Source organism: Pseudorasbora parva, chromosome 4 (genome assembly GCF_024679245.1).
Source record: "Pseudorasbora parva isolate DD20220531a chromosome 4, ASM2467924v1, whole genome shotgun sequence".
Lineage (NCBI taxonomy): Eukaryota > Metazoa > Chordata > Actinopteri > Cypriniformes > Gobionidae > Pseudorasbora > Pseudorasbora parva.
This window is the reverse complement of record NC_090175.1, coordinates 8,070,526-8,090,122: the sequence shown is the minus strand read 5'-3', so window position 1 is coordinate 8,090,122 and position 19,597 is coordinate 8,070,526. Positions and strand designations below refer to the sequence as shown.

General features: G+C 42.0%; 3 protein-coding genes across 6 annotated transcripts; 1 reads left to right on the top strand and 2 right to left on the bottom strand.

Moving 5' to 3' along the window:
* The first annotated feature begins 18 nt into the window (after positions 1 to 18).
* Positions 19 to 5,496, top strand: si:ch211-286b5.2 (uncharacterized). Of its 4 annotated transcripts, none has more exons than XM_067440721.1 (7): positions 19 to 65; positions 447 to 499; positions 1,073 to 1,152; positions 1,255 to 2,757; positions 4,532 to 4,665; positions 4,788 to 4,880; positions 5,006 to 5,496. In XM_067440721.1, the coding sequence occupies exons 2-7, from the start codon at positions 472 to 474 to the stop codon at positions 5,103 to 5,105; spliced, it is 1,938 nt and encodes a 645-aa protein (XP_067296822.1). In that variant the 5' UTR covers positions 19 to 65; positions 447 to 471; the 3' UTR covers positions 5,106 to 5,496. The 4 variants fall into 4 exon arrangements, with proteins under 4 accessions (XP_067296822.1, XP_067296819.1, XP_067296821.1 ...); XM_067440718.1 differs by having other exon boundaries at positions 21 to 156; XM_067440720.1 differs by having other exon boundaries at positions 28 to 74.
* A 134-nt stretch (positions 5,497 to 5,630) lies between these two features.
* nanos3 (nanos homolog 3) lies at positions 5,631 to 6,642 on the bottom strand. The gene has a single exon (XM_067440722.1). The coding sequence runs from the start codon at positions 6,564 to 6,566 to the stop codon at positions 6,090 to 6,092; it is 477 nt and encodes a 158-aa protein (XP_067296823.1). The 5' UTR covers positions 6,567 to 6,642; the 3' UTR covers positions 5,631 to 6,089.
* Positions 6,643 to 8,359: 1,717 nt separating this feature from the next.
* Positions 8,360 to 19,422, bottom strand: si:ch211-286b5.4 (afadin- and alpha-actinin-binding protein). The gene is made up of 13 exons (XM_067442580.1): positions 19,393 to 19,422; positions 19,133 to 19,213; positions 18,943 to 19,046; positions 15,103 to 15,171; positions 14,825 to 14,984; positions 13,477 to 13,555; positions 12,524 to 12,641; positions 11,321 to 11,471; positions 11,137 to 11,240; positions 10,053 to 10,214; positions 9,055 to 9,172; positions 8,816 to 8,963; positions 8,360 to 8,502 (listed from the first exon to the last, which is right to left on the bottom strand). The coding sequence occupies exons 2-13, from the start codon at positions 19,191 to 19,193 to the stop codon at positions 8,451 to 8,453; spliced, it is 1,326 nt and encodes a 441-aa protein (XP_067298681.1). The 5' UTR covers positions 19,194 to 19,213; positions 19,393 to 19,422; the 3' UTR covers positions 8,360 to 8,450.
* Positions 19,423 to 19,597: the final 175 nt, after the last annotated feature.

Here is a 19,597-nt window from a genome sequence, read left to right as displayed (position 1 = left end):
GCCTCTTGCTTTACGGCACGCGGGAACGCCCCACAGACTCTGAGGACTTGTAGTTCTACCGCTAGGTTGTCGATGTACTGACATTTGAAATCATATACGTTATTATCGCGCATTGTGGTGGTTTGTCGTGTTATAATTAGGTTTCTCTGAGAAAAGGTGCAGAAATATATTTTTTTTAGTAACGAACGGCGTCGCGAATCTTTCGCGCGCACATTTGATTTAAAAATTAAGGTCTGTCAGATAAATAATACGTTATTTACTGAAGCTTAAAATGTTTATTTTGCTTGTTGAACGTTTTATAACTTATTATAAGAAAATGTTTTATGAATTTGGGTTAGATGATAATTAAATTAATACATTTAAACGAGCAAACTACAAGATATACAAATGAAATGAGTCAAGAGTGCCATGAATTTGTTTTAACTTGTCTCTTTTTATTCACTTAGTTAAAATCTGGACTAAAACAAGACAATGACGAAAAGAAAAGCAAAGACTGCAGGTAGATTGAACCCACGAGAACATAATAATCATCATTCACTCAACTATAAAATGCTGGGTAAAAAGCAACCAAAGTTTGGTTGAAAATGGACAAACCCAGCGATTAGGTTGTTTTAACCCAGCGCTTGGGTTAAATGTTTGCCCAACTTGCTGGGTAGTTTTATTTAACCCAACTATTCTTTAAATATAATGTACTGTATTGTTTGCTTAAAATTAACCCAAAGTATGTTGGAAATGAACATTTATTCATATATTTAATAAATGAACAACATCATTAATAGGTTTAATTAATAATTGAATTGCTTATTAATAACTAAATGTTCACCTTCTGATTATTATTGTTGCCTCTAGTAATTATGTGTCTGATTTGTAATTTCCAACCTGTTTTGGGTTAATTTTAAGCCAGCCAAATAGTCATTTTTAAACAATAATTGGGTTAAGCGAAACTACTCGGCACGTTGGTCAAACATTTTATCCAACTGCTGGGTTGCAGCAGTTCTTAGAGTAGTTTGATTGTAGCTATATTAATTTTCAAGTAAATAGACAAATATTGATGTAAATAAATGTATTTTAGGAGAGTTCAAACCTCCTAAGAGAGCGCAGCCCAGAGTAAAACGACAGAGAAGCACTGAAAAAACAACAGATGAAAATCAGGTGATTTCTATCAATTACACAAACAACATTTTTTGGAAGAATTCCTTTATTCTTTGATGCCGTTGTATTTGTGTTCACATAACTCCTCTCCGTAATATCTAGATTCAGACACTAAATTCAGAAAACAACAACTCCCATAATGCATCATGCTCAGAGAAGCTGGATGAGCATCCGCCTGAACAGAGCACATTACAAAACTCAACTACAGAGTTCCCTGTTGACTCTAGTTGTTCCCTGGAAGAAAAAACATGCAATGATGACAATGATGGAAATGGCACACACCCACCTGAGGTTTCTCCTGAGATTGATCAAACTATCGCAGTGAAAACCCCAGAGCCTAACAATAGCGACAAGTGCTCTCTCTCTAAACCTTTCAATATCGAAGTTTCCAATGAAGATCAGCCTGATATAGAGCCGGATGATGAACAGAGTGAAATCACAAGCAATTCAAACCATGAATCTCAGAAGGTCCCAGATGACTGTGACTCTGAATTACCATCAAATGGGTGTCAAGCCGAAAGACAATTGTCACATGAGGACAGTGTAGCCACTGAACCCAAGATGATGGCCGAACGATTAGAGTCTTCAGCTGAGAACTCAGTTGACGAGACAGGACTTCAGATGATAGAAGATGCAGATCCTTCTGTAAAGAGGAAAGTAAGAAAGAGAATGGGAATGTGTCGGCTTGGAGAAAAGAAGAGGATACTCAAGGAACAGCCGATTAAAGAAAATGCATCTGGAGGAGGACAGGAGAACGAGGCAGGTCAAGTTATCACTGAGGAGTTGGTTATGATGAGTGACGATTTAAAGACAGATGGCGTTATCTCTCTCGAAGAGGAGGCAGCTACTGAGTCAGAGGTTTCAGCATCCTCCCTCCCAACCTCTTGCCCATTGGAGGAGATAGCTGTACAGGTGGAGCAAGAGCAGCCTAATGTGCAGTATGGGAATGATCCTCAAGTTCAGATATTGGTGGAACGCATGTTAAGGGTGCAAGAAATCACTGACAATACAATCCCGTCCCACGCTAATTCTGATGACCCTCTTGAGAAAGTTGAAACTGAATCTGTGGAGCATAACACTAATGAAAGCTTCATTAGAGAAGATAAGCCAGAAATGTGCGAGGACGTCACAGCTGAGACTGGTACCGAAGCGGCTGAAGATTTAGCCGAAGTTTGCAAGGAATCAACCGATGTTTCAGCTCAAGATGCGGTTGTGATAGAGATAGAGGGTCCACTTGAAGTTCCCAAAGAGACCACCGAAGCCTCAGCATCCGCTTCTGAGGATGCTAACCATTTTGAAGAACTGCTCGTAGTGCAAGGCAACGAGATGGAGGTTGAGGAGAGCCGTCCATGTGAACGTGACATGAAAAATTCAATCAGCGGTCACGCCAATGAACAGTGTATGGAGCTCACGGATAATGCAGCCGATGAGACCGTCAGTGCACTTCCTGTAATGGACGAGATAGAAGATAAGTGTGAGTCTTCAGACTGTACTTCGGTTGCTGCAGCTCTAACAGCTGAGAAAACAGTGACCTGTGAAGACAGCAGCATGTGGAGTTTGTCCTTACCTGCAGCCCCACCTTGTGGTGAAGATAAAGACGTGCAAGTGAGTAGAACACACACTTAAAGGGCTACTTCAGCGCTGGGAAGATTAATGTGTATTTAAACTGGGTCATTTATTTAATTTGGTGCCTTCTAGACTGAGAAAAGACCGAAAATGTATTTTTGTCCCATGTGGATGAAAGACAACAACTCCCAGAATGCACTTGCTTCACAGCCACTCCCAAAACCAGTGCTACTGGTTATCACTTGCGGCACCACCACCACCACCACCATTGTTTTGCTTTTCATAGTAATAATCATTTTGTTCAGTTAGAGAATAGACACTACAATTAAAAACTGAATGTGTCTGTTCAATAAAGTGTGAGTGAGCCGAGCGAGAGTACGAGGGAGCACGATCATTCGAATATACTACTTGGTTTCTACTGATACAAAGCTTAATGCTAATCGCTGAAGTAACCCTTTAAAGAAACAGTTCAGACACATGTACAATTCTTGTAATTGTTTACTCACTATCACTGTAGGATGTCCTAAGTGCTTTTATGTTCTAGAAAGGACATAGAAGTATCATAAAAAATACATTTCTTTAAGAAGAGGCCAAAATGTAAGATGAACTTCTCAAATCATATTTAAAGGGATAGTTCACCCAAGCATTCTGTCATTAATTAGTCACCCTTGTGTCGTTTCGCACCTGCAAGACTTTCATTCGTCCTCAGAATTTAAGTTACTTTTAATGAAATCTGAGAGATTTCTGTCCCTCCACTGAGAGTGTACGCAACTACCACTTTGACGCTTCAAAAAGTTCATAAAGAGAGAGATCGTAAAACTAATCCATTTGACTCAAGCGGTTTAGTCAAAATTTTCTGAAAAGACTTGATCATTTTATATGATGAACAGATTGAATTTAGGCTTTTATTCACATATAACCATTGATCAGCAAACAAAAATAGAAGCTCAACCGTACTTGCTTTGACACGCAAGACTAAACATCACTGCTTCTTGCTGAAGCTCAAACATGCTGCGCAACACGAGAATAAACCTCATTGGTGGGAAAAGTGATAGTTGCGTAGCTGTCAATGGATGGACAGAAATCTCTCAGATTTCATTAAAAAGATCTTAATTTATGTTCTGAAGATTAACGACGGGTCTTACATGAAAGTCTTACTGGTTTGTAACGACATGAGGTTGAGTAAATGATGACAGAATTAAATGTGTGAACTATCCCTTTAACTCAAAGATTGCATATCAAGATGCATTGCAATACATTTGACAATGTCTAGTCACACTAGAATCTAGCTTTATAATGGCATGAGTATGGAGCCCCTTACATGACACGTAAGAAAAAAAAAGATAAATAGTGCGCACGATTTACTATTTCGTTCTCTCGATTTATAAATTGTGTGCACGTTATACTAATTGGTTTCCTCGATTTATAAATTGTGCGCACGATTTAGTCAACTGAGGGAATGAAATAGTAAAATGTGTACACTATTTATAAATAGAGGGAACGAATTAGTAAAACGTGCGCACTATTTATAAATTGAGGGAACGAATTAGTAAAACGTGCGCACCAGTTAGCCTACTAGTTTTTTACTGCATGTCATGTGCGGGGCTCCGTACATGAGAGATTAAGTATGATGACAGAATTATTATTTTTTTGTATGTAGGAAACACTACTTTAGATTTGTTAATTGGCTTTAAGTCAATTAACTAAAATATGGGTTTTAGTTTGATAATTATATATATATATAAAAAAAAGTGTCCAAAACTCATGTCATTTAAAGTCAACATTAAGATGCTAAAACTGAGCTGGATCACAGTCAGTTACAGAGTATGATGGTTTACCGAGTGACGTCCACGAGCCTCATCTGAGTCCCGCAGATGAACCAGATCCCTCCAGCCAGTTATCCAGCTTCTCCTTGACAGATTCCCAGCTCAAAAACATGGTTCTGAGGTGAGATGAGTGCAAACGATTGACTTTGAATGGTGCATGTCTGTGTGGTTACATTTCAGAATTTACTGTCTGGGACTCTTTAATGTGCTGTTTGTCCATTTTCATGGTTTACTTGTGCTCAGTTTGGACGACCTGCCCATCTCAGAAGCCGCTTGTGATCTGGAAGATGCCACAGAGCTGGTGTGCAGCCTAATCAGAGATCTCACCTATCTCAAGTAAGCCATGACTCGAGTCATAGAGGTCTTTAGAGAAACATTATTCTGATTTTGTAGTTTACATAGAAAACAAACAAGAGTAAAAACTTTTGACCATAAACCATATTTTTGATGTTTTCTTGCAGTCAGATGGTGAGGGATGCACACAGGAAGATTGGATTTGTGCAACAAGGCAGAAAACCCCCAAGACCACAGTTTCGCAGCAATTATGGCCCTCCACACTAGTCAGTTTCGTAATGTTCAAACACATAGTGGTTAAGGTGTTCACAGTTTGCTAGCAACCTCATTCAGTTACACATGTTTTAAGTATGTTCACATCTGTGGTGTCTTCATGGCAAAAGCACAACTGGCATAGAGCGGTTCAGTTTCTGTAAGCCAGAGTTTAAAGTTAAGTTCAAGGAAAGCTCATAATTCTGTCAAATCACAGGTTGTGACCCCAGGACCAAAAGTTCTAGCCATAAATCGGTCCATCCTCCAGTGCAAACTTGCATCAGACAGTGAATACTACATAATTAAGTTACGCTTTCCCTATTGTTATGTGCGTTTGATTGTGAATGATACCATTTTGGAAAACTAGACAGCAAAAATGGTCAAATTGACTTCATTTGAGTGCATGTGCACAAACTTTTCCGTTAAACTTGGTGATTGAAAAACATGATTTTTCAGTAGGACAACCTGATGTTCATGACATCCAGCACAGAGAAGTTATAAAGTGGAGAACGAGAGCGAAATAAAAACAGAAGCTTGTGAGATTGTTCAAGTTTGTTATTGATGCAAAAACAGGCAGCTCTCAACAGTAAAACACACCCAATATTAACAGGAAAATATACATTTTTTTTTTTTAAATATTGATAAAGTTTCACAATAAAAGAAGGGTGTTCTATCAAGTACAAAATATCTTTCTTTTTTTAAAAAATCAAAATAAAGTGCTCGTTTGGTTGCACCTGTAGCGAGCCTAATGGCTGGTGTACAAGTTTGTTTAGAAAGAGAAAAAGGTGAAACACACAGACCATAGTGCACACAAATCAAGGAAACAAGACCAAATCAGTGCAAAAGCAAACCGTGCAAACACACACGCATGCAAACTCACACACAAGCCATTACGTATAAAACAGTTAAAACTTAAAATATTAAAACCTTTGGTAAAAAGTGTCCTCGTTTAGCATGGCCAGCTCTTCCGCGGGTTGGAAATGTCCCGTTTCGGCGTGTCTATTTTCTGGCGTACACGGAGCTGTAGGTTTTATCCACGAGCGGGCAGAACCTCTTCGTGTGCGCGTTGGCCCCGGTGGCCCCGCAAAGGGGACACATGTACTGGCTCAAGTACGGGCACGTCACGTTCCCGGTACGGTCCTTAAGGTAGTGCGCGGTGAACACGGACTCCGCCTCTCCGTTGTGCTTGCAGAAGCTGCAAAACTTCCTCTCGGGCGTGATGCTGGGACTCTTGGAGGTTTCCGCGCTCCTCTTCTCCCTCGTCCCGGCCGTGTGTGAGCGCGTCGCGCCGCTTGGAGACGCCATGAGCGCGGCCGCCGGTTCACTCCTGCCCGCGCCCGACTGCGCTCCTCGCCGTTGCATTCCTCTGATCATGTCAGGAAAACCCAGGTAGTCCCTCCAGGGCTGAAAGTACTCATTTTTGGGCTCCATGGAACCGTGGGCTGTCAGGATGTAACTGAGAAGAGAAAAAGCCATGCCTCTCACTAGAGCGAGACCAAAACAACAAGCACGCGCTGAGCACGCGTGGGCTTTAAAGGGCAGACGTCACAGCACGAGACCAATTAGGACACGACAGGATTGCCAATTGTGTCCGCTGAAGAAGAAAAAAAGGAGATTGGTAAAATTGCAACTTTGCTATTGTAATGTAAAACCGCATGGGGTAGGTTTTCCCATCGAGAGCGCGTTGTTTATTGAAGCTGATTAGAAAAAGCAAGATTATAACATGAAATGCTCAATGACGTTTTAAAAAAAGACCGTTTAAGATAACATGCAAAAGTATGAACCTTTATTTTAACAAGTTATTTGTCATCGGTACTTTAGTAGCCACGATGAAATTGTAATTGTGTCCATTTCACACAAGAAAGAACACGTGAAACTACACACAATAATCCGTCAAAAGATCCTGTATGATCTTATTGGGCAGTGTTTTTATTTAATGGAATTTCACTTTGTCCTGTGATATTTTTTTAAGTATTAATTTTACTGTAATAAATAAATTATTAATAAATGAATTACTTTTTAGAGTAACATTGTGTGTGTGTGTGTGTGTGTGTGTGTGTGTGTGTGAGAGAGAGAGAGAGAGAGAGAGAGAGAGAGAGAGAGAGAGAGAGAGAGAGAGAAGAGAAATCTTGCTGTAATCTTATAAAACAATTTCCACAGCATCCCATATAGGAATCAGAATATAAGTCAAATACATTTCCTATCCAAACGGAATCCTTTATGAACGGTTCCAAAATATGATAGAAATTCTAAATGGAATCTTGTACAGGAATAAACAATACATCATAAAATATACAATACTGTAAGAGGCAATCTACAATAGAGTCAACAGACAGTATGAATAAGAAAGTGTGAATAGACACTCAGATAAAGTATATAAAATTGTGATGAATAATATGGGACAACTTGCAAAGAATGTTATGAAAAATAAATATTTAAGTGTAAATGTGGTTGTTACCAAATATTATATTCAAACAATTAAATATTCTTATTTCAATATTTTACAAATATATTTACAATAAGGTTTCAGTAGTCAACTACTTTTAGTTAACATTAACTAAGAATTAACAACACTTCGACATCATTTATTAATCAATTTTAATATTTACATTATTAAGATCAAAAGTTGTATATGTTAACATTAGCTAACACACTGTGAACTAACACGAACAAACAAATACATCTGGAATTGTATTAACATGCTGGGTTAAAAACAACCCAAGTTGGGTTGAAAATGGACCAACCCATTACCTCTGTTTAAAAATTACTATATGGCTTAAAATGAATTCAAAACATGTTGGAAATTTAAAATCAGACACATAATTATAAAAGTGAACAAGCAATAATTTAATGTTATTGTTTATTTAACTTATAATAATAATGTGCATTTGTTAAACATACAGTCCAAAATACTTTGCTAGCAAGTGATACAGTTATTCTTAAAACATTTGACCCAAGCGCTGGGTTTGTCCATTTTCAACCCAATTTGGGTTGTTTTTCCCCCAGAATTTCTAACACATTAATGTTAAGTGCTTATCGTAGTGTTACCAATATTATTATTTCAAGACTAGTATTTAAACTAGTATTTGAAACCAACATACAAAACCTTTCAGAAAACAAGTGGATTTCTGAGTAAAAACCGTATAGTTACGATTAGAGTCTGTGACAACTAGCCCCGGTGTCAGCCGGAGCTTACAAATCAACAAATGCAATCTGAAGTGTGCATGTGTGAGAGATGCTGGAAAGAGAAAACAAGGCAACTCCACATATATAATGCATATCTTTATTTAATTTATTCAGAAATGTATCTAAAGACTTCATAACTGTATTGGCAGATAATGAGAGCGTGGTGTGTGTGAACTAAAAGGGCCAGTCCGAGTGTTCATCGGGTGACTGAAGCATCCGCTCCGACCTGAGAGAGAAAACACACACACTGAGTCAGACTGCACCTCACACACAGGCACAGGCACAGGCACAGGCACAGGCAAATAATATTTTCTATCCCCTAACCCAACCCCTCTCCCTAAACCTACCCATCTCAGAAACATCTGCAGAACAATAGATTTAAATAAAAACATGTTTTGGCCGATTTATAAGCCTTTTTAACCAGTGAGGACCAGTCAAATGTCCTCACTAGCGAGTCGTTTTCATATTTTACTATATAAGTGAGGACATTTGTGCCTTCACAAGTATTGCTATACAAGGAAAACACACACACACACGACCTGCGGTAGGACAGTTTAAGAGCAGAGAACAGCTCAGGGGTGTTGGGGGTCATGACCACGCTCCGACATGACCCCGGCCTGACCTCTGACCCCTCAGGTGATGGTGTGGTACACGGCGAGAGGGAGAGCTGATCGGGAGCCGCAGCGCCTACACACACAGATCACGATAACAGCATTCACATCACACTGTAACACAGCCGTGTGTGTGTGTGTGTGTGTGTGTGGGGTTGTGTACGTACGCAGGTCGAGCGCGGTGCTCTCTCTCCGGTTCCACTGACAGCTTTTCACAACGGGAGAAATACTGAGGAGGAACTCGGACTTCAAACGGGAGGCTTTCTGCTGCTCGAACTCGCTTCTCTGAAACACACACATTTAGTCAATCTATATGCTGTATTTTTCTATAGAAGATGAAATGAACACAGCTGGTGTTCATCCAACAACTGCCAAATGCTAAAAAATAAAGCATCTCAGATTAACTTTGGTATACGTTGATGTCAGGTGATTGTAAACTGTAGATATAGCAAAAATCGGTGTAACTATTCTTCAAAATGTCTCTGTTCTGGGTGACTTATGGCCCAATTTCTGTCAAAACTTAAAGGCCTTCCAAGATTTTTGCTGGTACGTCTGCTATAATGACAACGGTGATCATTTTCAAACTTGGCAAATTAAATTTTATTTTACACTTAAACATTTATAAAAATACTTCTAAATTATATTTATTAAACAAAAATTAAATAAGTATAAATTAAATCCACATTACCAGAACTTTCAATGATTAGTTAAGAGTCAATAGTCAAAAACTTGACCTCTAACTGAATTTTTATACTATTTTACCATTTTCTTTTAGAGCTTGACATAACCAGAAAAAATATTATAAAATAAAAATGATAAAAATGCCCAGATCTGATTCATTCCCATGACGTTTCCAGGTTTAGACTTTAGAAATCCCTCATATATCCAGGTTTGCCCAGTCCCTGAGAGCCCCGGTAAAAAAACAAAACAACAGGTGTTACTAACAGGGGAGACTTCATATTAGAAATATCTTGAGTTCATTTGATCTAGTTTAAAGATAGTTTTTCTTATTTTAAATAACTTAAAGGGTTACTTCAGCGATTAGCATATGGCTTTGTATCAGTAGAAACCCTGGAGTATATTCAAATGATCGTGACACAAAGAATCATACAAAACGGTCCAAGAAGAGTTAGTTCAGAGAGATAAACGCGCAGAAATCTCTCACCTCGTGGCCCAGTCGAATAGCGGCCTCCGTGAAGGCCTGCCTCTCTCGCTGGAAGCTCCGCCTCTGCCGGTTAAGCTCCTCCCAGCGGTCCTGCAGCCGCTCCCACTCCTCCAGATAGTAGCAGTCCGTCAGCACAGCGGGGAGGGGCGGAGCCACACTGTCCTGAGAGAAAGGCAAAACAGATAATGTGCTAATAACAGCGGCGGACACCCCGTTCTTCGTACACCGCTAACTCAGTTAGCTGGATTTGATTGTTGATGATTTGGCTTGATCTCAGATTGTTTGGTTCTTCAACGCTCATCCTGGACTTGCTGTCATAGCAATAGGACCGTCAGCTTAAACCTGCCCGGGAGCTTATTTCATGTAAACAGGATTAGATTGCATTTTGAGGTGATACTTAAAGGACAACTCCGGTGAGAAATGACTCTAGGGGTAATTAACAGATGGTTAGCGAGTAGATCGATCTCTGGGATGCGTTTTCATAAATCGAATGTGAAGAGTTTTATCTCTAAAAACAGATTAGCTTATAACGCGAGTGTACGGGGCATAGGATAAGTGAAATTAAACCGCTAGTTAATACCACTAACAAGACTCAAAATAGCCTCACACTAACACGGCAGCAGAATGAGGGTCCCTACATGCAGACCGGAGCAGTGAGAACTTTATAAGAGTACAAACAGTTTAATAAGAAGATACTTTATAAACACAGTACATTACGCATATACAGACAGCAGCCATCTTGGAAAACAGTCTCGACTCATCGAGCCACGAACGCTGTGCTAAGTGATGAACTGTGACTGAATCTCATATGGTCCGTTGTTTCCGGAAGAAAGCACTGAACGCAACAGGGAAAATAAATAAATAAAAACAATGTCCATGTTATTCGATTTCACAAACTTAATTCCTATCAACCAGTTCACTTAGAACAGCGCTCGTGGCTCGACTAGTCGAGGCTGTTTTCCATTTTGTATTATTAATTACAGCAAGCCAGTAATTCTACATTATTCACTAAATATTGATCTCCAGCATCTCTTAGACTCAATCAGACATCAATAATCAGCATATGAATCTCAACAATCCTGACCTGCAGTAACTGCTGTTGTGCTCGGATCAGCTCCCGGCTCTGCTCCAGCTCTTCCTCCACATGAGCCAGCAGCTTCTCCTGGTCCGTTCCTTGACAGACAGGACCTGAGCACACAGACAAGAGTCAAAGATCAGTCCACAAAGCCTCTTTTAACCCATCCATGTTTAAAGCATTCAGTTCTTACTCTGGCACACGAGCTCCTGGAGTCTTTTCTGGACTTGCATCCACTCCTGGACCACACCTCCGGTCACATGATCTCCAAGGCACTGCTCTGATTGGACCAGCACATTGTTTTTGTCCTCATCCCGCAGTTCTGCACTGTCCTCTTGTAGAGTCTAATTAAAAAGATTTTACTGTATATGATGCACTCAATTTGCACACTTCATAATATATAATGTCTGCAGCACAATTCATGGTACACAGAAATCTTACATCCCATTAAACTATTGACAGAGGCAGCCTTTGCAAACAAACAGTTGGAGCCTGAACTGTTGTATAAAAAATAAAAAATTAATAAACCATCACATTTGCAATCAAGTTGATATTTGGGGAAACACCATTTACTGTTATAAAAATACTAAAGGGAGATTTTGCCTCATATCTTGATTTTTGGGAGGATTTATATTAATTTGTGGAGGCATTTTTGCCCTGTTAATTTCCGTGATGGGGGTCTGGGCTCTTTTTCGAGGGCAAGCGGACAGAGGCCGCTTCTGTTGTGATGTTGTGAGGCCCTTTTCAAATGAAACAAAGGCGGCTAAGGACTCCTGAACAAGTTTCTGACTAACTTTCACTTTATCAGTATCATGAAAATCATGAGATTTTGAAACCTCAACGGTTTGAATTAACTTAAACGTTCAGTAAAAGTCACTTTAGGTTAGTTACAGTATGTAGCAGCGATGGTGTGTCACTAATATATACACACGGATGCCTCATTAGTAGCTGTTGGTCAGTGAATTTAAGAGCAAGTTGAGGTGATAATAGCAAAAAACCCTGTAATATTGAGTTAATACGTATAAAAACGCACACAAAAACATTAATCACCTGTGAAAGGTTATCCCATTTCTTCAGGAATTTATATCGAAGTGGTTTTGCAACCATAAGCTGCGCAATGATGTGGCATCATTGATTCTTATTTTGAATAGCAATGACCGTTCCAAGATGGCGGACGCGCCGACGTGTCTGAGCGTGTCTGAGTGGCCTCTGTTTCCAATGTCACGAGTCCCACGACACATGATTATTTAATGATGAGTTTTGCACTCTCAGAAGTATGAATTTGCCTATTACCAGTGACATAAATACTTTTAGAGCATAGTTTAAGTGTGAAAACTCGGCCGTGCATTTTTTTTAATAAGACATCTTTCCAGTAAATGTGCAGCATCTCTCTCACCTGTGCCATTTGATCTCTGAGCGTGTGCAGTAGTGTGGTGAGCGCGTGCCGCAGCTTCATGGCCTCTCTGAGCTCAGCCTCCCGTCGGTCCAGCAGCAGACGCAGCGCCTCTTCTGTCCTGCAGAGGGAGACAGAGCGCTAGCATTTACAATTGCCTACTTCTCTTTCCACAACTGTGCCTGTCTGTACATTTTTACAAAAAAGATGCTTAAAGTCAGTATTAAAGGGTTAGTTCACCCACAAATGTAAATTCTGTCATTAATTCCTCTCCCTCCTGTGGTTGGACACCCGTCAGACCTCCGCTCATCTTCACACACAGATGAAGATATTAGTGTGTAAATCCGATGGCTCAGAAAGGCCTTCATTGACACCAATGTCATTTCCTCTCTCAAGACCCATAAAGGCACTAAAGACGTCGTTACAAAGCCCATCTCACTACTGGTGTGTGGTGAGCGTTCTGGCGCAATATGGCTGCCGTCGCATCATCCAGGTGGTGCTGCACATTGGTGGTGGTTGAGGAGATTCCCCCCTTCAATGTAAAGCGCTTTGAGTGCCTTGAAAAGCACCATATAAATCAAACAGATTATTAATTTTACAGCGGCTCTACAATAATTTTATGAAGACACCAGAATAGTTTTTGTGCGCAAAAGATAAAGATAGCTGTCAGGTGATGGCCGATTTCAAAACAAAGATTCGAACCGTTATGAATAAGTGAATCGATTCATGATTCGGATCAATGAAGGCCTTTCTGAGCCATCGGACTTCAACACTAATATCTTCATCTGTGTCTGAAGATGAACGGAGGTCTGACCGGAGTCGAATGACATTAGTGGTGAGTAATTAATGACAATTTTCATTTTTGGGGGAACTAACCCTTTAAAGCACATTGCAAATTACCAATGTTTCTGCTGGATTAAAGCACGTTGTACAGTCTATCAAGACATTAATTGTACCTCCCATCAGCCTTTGCAGGCTTGAAGCCAGGCTCCCTCCGTCCGGTCCGCTTTGGCAACACATTTATGATCTCCATGGCTATGGACGAGGAACATCATTGTCACGGTGCAGTTTGTGTGTTTCATAGTGCATACACCCTAATACAATTGAATGTTTTGTAAGGCTGGAAAAAGCTAGTAGATGCTGGAAATGTGTAATCGCTCTGAGAAAACAAAGGAAATTAGCATCTGAACTCATTGATACAGTTAGAGTCTCTGTCTGAGACGACATCACACTGAGTGAACCATCTATGAATGACTCTAATTTACATGCCTTTCCTTTCACATGAAACTTCCCCCAAACTACTGCTCCCCCAAACTTGAGATCACCTGAAATGCACCAGAAATCTCTTTGTTACAATGTCAATCCTCACAATGCAGTATTATATGTTTTTGATATCATTTGAAATGTCTCAGTGCGACTGGTACAAATATCTCTACTCCACAGAAGTAAACTAGAACATCATAAATGTTTTAAGGGTTTAAAGATATCTTTCCTTGGTGTATGGTGGGTGTGGCTTTCAGCCATTTGGCCTCTCTTCTAATCAGGTCTATAGGACCTGATCATCTGGGTATTTAAGGAAATGTTGCAAAGAGCTCAGGGCTCGATACTGTACTCAGGTCAGCCCGTAATGCTGGACGTTTTAACCCATGCAGCATTATGTAACCTTGATAAGTCAGGTATACATCTCATTCTTTACTTTAGAGTATTTGATGTGAAGTATACCTTTGAATTGATTATGTAATTGGCGTTATACATTTACCTGATTGTTAATAAATTGTTATACTTTGATTGATTCTGACTTGCTCTGGAATTATTCAGGTTATGAACGGACATAATTACAACAAAGGGTTAAACGGAATAATTAAATGTGTAGTTAAACTATTAAAGAATGACCAAATAACCAATTGGCATTCTAACCCAAATTCTAAATTATAATTAAATGGAGTCAGATTAACGAGGAATTGGAATAAAATCCCTTTTGCCCCGCTGAAAAGACCGAACGCGCAGCGACCTTCACCCGCCGATCGTTGGCCTCCATTGGGACGATTTGGGCGGCCTTACAGTTTTGTGGCTTTTAGTCTATACGGTATGTTAATGCACCCATAAATCCTCAGGTTAAAAACAAAAACAAACAACTGCTGACGTCATCTTGCACTCAGGGGAGTTTGTGTATCATGATGTCAGCTATTAACCCAATAAGAACAGCATACTGCGATTCTTGCTTGTGACAAACTATTGCCCAGGGCTAATGTCAAAATAGAAAGTTAAGGTAGTGTATGAAGTCATTAGAAGTTAAACATGAACCAGTGTCGTAAGAGCGGGCCGTGGATCTCATCTCACACACGCCGCGCGGCTTGAGTCTGTCGCTGAGCTGGGAAAGCTTCTCCCGCATGCGGACGATGTGCTGCTCTCTGCGCTTCAGCTCCGCCCCCTGCTGGACACCGCGGCACTGCAGCCGCGCGCACTGCACACACACACACACACACACACACACACACACACACACACACACACACACACACACGTCACCTGCTGCTGCTGTACTGCACTCTACTGTAGGAATTATATCATCATATTATAACCTTTTCTCTTTCAAAGCTCAGAGCTTCTTGTAGCCTGGAGATGTGCAGGTCCTTCTCTATGAGCTGCTCCTGTAAAGACAATACGGACAGTCAGTCTATTATTGTATTATATTATAAACAATTAGTGGAAATTATTTTATTAATATTAATGCATAATATGCCCTAATACTTTTATTTAATTAATCGGAAATATTTATATACTGGTATAAACCCCTTGTGATGTAGAACTCATTTTGTATGGGGTCCCAAAATATAATATAATAATTACCTGCTTTATTATAATAATATAATACACTATTCACTTAATTTATATTAATATTAATTTATAAATGTCATAAATATTAAATCAAGAATATTATTTAAATGTTGGTATTAACCCCTTGAGTTGTTCCATGTTTTTGAGGGGTCATTAAATAATATATACTCTGAATTTGCTAATAATATATTAATGTCAATGAAATAATTAGGAATATTTTATATTGGGATAAAACCCTTAAGATTAAATCTTGTTTATGATTAATATAATCTTATGTAGCAAATAATATATAATAGTCATCTGGCCAATTAAATGTCATAATTAAATATTAATATTAATATATTGGGATAACCCACAAAATGTATATCTTGTTTTTGATAATATACCAACTTAATTAGCAGATAATATTTAATAAATCATTTGGACAATATAAATGTCAAATATTAATAAGGAATATTCATATATTTGGATAACCCCCGAGGTATGCATCTTGTTTTTATTAACATAATATAAAATTAATCTAATATAATCCTGAAATTAAAAGGCAGTTAAATTAATACTGCCAGAAAATATGCATAACTTATGTAAAAATAATGTCACAGCTTTATACATGCATTTCTGACTGCTTTTGTGCTGTCAAGTGTTGTAGTGTGGCTCAGGTGTGGTCTGTGAACCCGTAGTGAGGCTCAGGTGGTCTGTGAACCCGTAGTGAGGCTCAGGTGTGGTCTGTGAACCTGTAGTGTGGCTCAGGTGGGGTCTGTGAACCTGTAGTGTGGCTCAGGTGTGGTCTGTGAACCTGTAGTGTGGCTCAGGTGGGGTCTGTGAACCCGTAGTGAGGCTCAGGTGGTCTGTGAACCCGTAGTGAGGCTCAGGTGTGGTCTGTGAACCTGTAGTGTGGCTCAGGTGGGGTCTGTGAACCCGTAGTGTGGCTCAGGTGTGGTCTGTGAACCCGTAGTGAGGCTCAGGTGTGGTCTGTGAACCCGTAGTGAGGCTCAGGTGGGGTCTGTGAACCTGTAGTGTGGCTCAGGTGTGGTCTGTGAACCCGTAGTGAGGCTCAGGTGTGGTCTGTGAACCCGTAGTGAGGCTCAGGTGTGGTCTATAAGCCTGTAGTGTGGTTCAGGTGTGGACTGTGAACCCGTAGTGAGGCTCAGGTGGGGTCTGTGAACCCGTAGTGAGGCTCAGGTGGGGTCTGTGAACCTGTAGTGTGGCTCAGGTGGGGTCTGTGAACCCGTAGTGTGGCTCAGGTGGGGTCTGTGAACCCGTAGTGAGGCTCAGGTGGGGTCTGTGAACCTGTAGTGTGGCTCAGGTGGGGTCTGTGAACCCGTAGTGTGGCTCAGGTGTGGTCTGTGAACCCGTAGTGTGGCTCAGGTGTGGTCTGTGAACCCGTAGTGAGGCTCAGGTGGGGTCTGTGAACCCGTAGTGAGGCTCAGGTGGGGTCTGTGAACCCGTAGTGAGGCTCAGGTGTGGTCTGTGAACCCGTAGTGAGGCTCAGGTGTGGTCTGTGAACCCGTAGTGAGGATCAGGTGTGGTCTGTGAACCCGTAGTGATGTTCAGGTGTGGTCTGTGAACCCGTAGTGAGGCTCAGGTGTGGTTTGTGAACCCGTAGTGTGGCTCAGGTGTGGTCTATAAGCCTGTGGTGAGGCTCAGGTGTGGTTTGTGAACCCCTAGTGAGGCTCAGGTGTGGTCTGTGAACCCATAGTGAGGCTCAGGTGTGGTCTGTGAACCCCTAGTGAGGCTCAGGTGTGGTCTGTGAACCCCTAGTGAGGCTCAGGTGTGGTCTGTGAACCCGTAGTGAGGCTCAGGTGTGGTCTGTGAACCCGTAGTGAGGCTCAGGTGTGGTCTGTGAACCCGTAGTGAGGCTCAGGTGTGGTCTGTGAGCCTGTAGTGAGGCTCAGGTGTGGTCTGTGAGCCTGTAGTGAGGCTCAGGTGTGGTCTGTGAACCCGTAGTGAGGCTCAGGTGTGGTCTATAAGCCTGTAGTGTGGTTCAGGTGTGGTCTGTGAACCCGTAGTGAGGCTCAGGTGTGGTCTATGAACCCGTAGTGAGGCTCAGGTGTGGTCTGTGAACCCGTAGTGAGGCTCAGGTGTGGTCTGTGAACCCGTAGTGAGGCTCAGGTGTGGTCTGTGAACCCGTAGTGAGGCTCAGGTGTGGTCTGTGAACCCGTAGTGAGGCTCAGGTGTGGTCTGTGAACCTGTAGTGAGGCTCAGGTGTGGTCTGTGAACCCGTAGTGAGGCTCAGGTGTGGTCTGTGAACCCGTAGTGAGGCTCAGGTGTGGTCTGTGAACCCGTAGTGTGGCTCAGGTGTGGTCTGTGAACCCATAGTGAGGCTCAGGTGTGGTCTGTGAACCCATAGTGAGGCTCAGGTGTGGTCTGTGAACCCGTAGTGAGGCTCAGGTGGGGTCTGTGAACCTGTAGTGAGGCTCAGGTGTGGTCTGTAAACCCGTAGTGAGGCTCAGGTGGGGTCTGTGAACCTGTGGTGAGGCTCAGGTGTGGTCTGTGAACCCGTAGTGATGCTCAGGTGTGGTCTGTGAACCCGTAGTGTGGCTCAGGTGTGGTCTGTGAACCTGTAGTGAGGCTCAGGTGTGGTCTATAAGCCTGTAGTGTGGTTCAGGTGTGGTCTGTGAACCCGTAGTGAGGCTCAGGTGTGGTCTGTGAACCCGTAGTGAGGCTCAGGTGTGGTCTGTGAACCCGTAGTGAGGCTCAGGTGTGGTCTGTGAACCCGTAGTGAGGCTCAGGTGTGGTCTGTGAACCCGTAGTGTGGCTCAGGTGTGGTCTGTGAACCCGTAGTGTGGCTCAGGTGTGGTCTGTGAACCTGTAGTGAGGCTCAGGTGTGGTCTGTGAACCTGTAGTGAGGCTCAGGTGGGGTCTGTGAACCCGTAGTGAGGCTCAGGTGGGGTCTGTGAACCCGTAGTGAGGCTCAGGTGGGGTCTGTGAACCCGTAGTGAGGCTCAGGTGTGGTCTGTGAACCCGTAGTGAGGCTCAGGTGTGGTCTGTGAACCCGTAGTGAGGCTCAGGTGGGGTCTGTGAACCTGTAGTGAGGCTCAGGTGTGGTCTGTGAACCCGTAGTGAGGCTCAGGTGTGGTCAGTAAGCCTGTGGTGAGGCTCAGGTGTGGTCAGTAAGCCTGTTGTGAGGCTCAGGTGTGGTCTGTAAACCTGTAGTGAGGCTCAGGTGTGGTCAGTAAGCCTGTGGTGAGGCTCAGATGTGGTCTGTGAACCCGTAGTGAGGCTCAGGTATGGTCGGTGAACCTGTAGTGAGGCTCAGGTGTGGTCTGTGAACCTGTAGTGAGGCTCAGGTGTGGTCTGTGAACCCGTAGTGTGGCTCAGGTGTGGTCTGTGAACCTGTAGTGAGGCTCAGGTGTGGTCTATAAACCTGTAGTGTGGCTCAGGTGTGGTCTGTAAACCTGTAGTGAGGCTCAGGTGTGGTCTATAAACCTGTAGTGAGGCTCAGGTGTGGTCTGTAAACCTGTAGTGAGGCTCAGGTGTGGTCTGTGAACCTGTAGTGTGGCTTAGGTGTGGTCTGTAAACCTGTATTGTGGCTCAGGTGTGGTCTATAAACCTGTAGTCAGGCTCAGGTGTGGTCTATAAACCTGTAGTGAGGTGATCAGGTCTCGCTGCTCTTCTCTGAAGATCCTGTGTGTGGGCTCATCATGATGATGATGATGATGAGGCAGAAGAACGGAGTTCAGGATCTCTGACAGACACAACACACACCCAGTCAGACGGCTCTTTCATGGGTGTGTTACATCTCTCACACTGTGAGTGTGTGTGATTAGTTACCTGAGCAGTCTTGAGCTCGGATGCGGGATGATGATGATCTTGAGAGCTGTTTGTGTGCCATCAGCCCAGACCCTGCAGACACTAACAACATCAGAAATAATGCCACACGAAACACTCATGCCTTATGCAGCTATTCTCTTTCATTGCATGACAAATAGCCAAAGTAATTGATTGAAAAACCTGTAAACCACAAATTAATAGTGAGTAATTTATCACAACACATACTTCTGCAGCAATTAAATCTGATATTTAAGTCTCACCAGAGCACAATAAGTTGCCTGATCTTCTCAAAAGTGCAACAGAGCAAACAAGCTGACACCTCTGGTGACTTGTGCTTCAATCATCTCATCAGTGATCAGTCTATTTAACAGCTGTGAGCAGCAAACACACATCAGATGTGACAGATTGAGAAATACTTCACAAAACAATAATTAAGGTGAATATTCATTTTAAAGCACACACAAC

Excerpts from the sequence above, each read along its gene's own strand:
- si:ch211-286b5.2 (XM_067440721.1), top strand. The coding sequence starts at position 472 with ATGACGAAAAGAAAAGCAAAGACTGCAG. Across the intron at positions 500-1,072 it reads AAGAAAAGCAAAGACTGCAG|GAGAGTTCAAACCTCCTAAG; the intron begins GTAGATTGAACC and ends AATGTATTTTAG. Across the intron at positions 4,666-4,787 it reads CTCAAAAACATGGTTCTGAG|TTTGGACGACCTGCCCATCT; the intron begins GTGAGATGAGTG and ends ACTTGTGCTCAG.
- nanos3 (XM_067440722.1), bottom strand. The coding sequence starts at position 6,566 with ATGGCTTTTTCTCTTCTCAGTTACATCCTGACAGCCCACGGTTCCATG.
- si:ch211-286b5.4 (XM_067442580.1), bottom strand. The coding sequence starts at position 19,193 with ATGGCACACAAACAGCTCTCAAGATCATCATCATCCCGCATCCGAGCT. Across the intron at positions 15,172-18,942 it reads ACCTGATCACCTCACTACAG|GAGCAGCTCATAGAGAAGGA; the intron begins GTTTATAGACCA and ends TTGTCTTTACAG. Across the intron at positions 14,985-15,102 it reads TGAGCTTTGAAAGAGAAAAG|TGCGCGCGGCTGCAGTGCCG; the intron begins GTTATAATATGA and ends GTGTGTGTGCAG.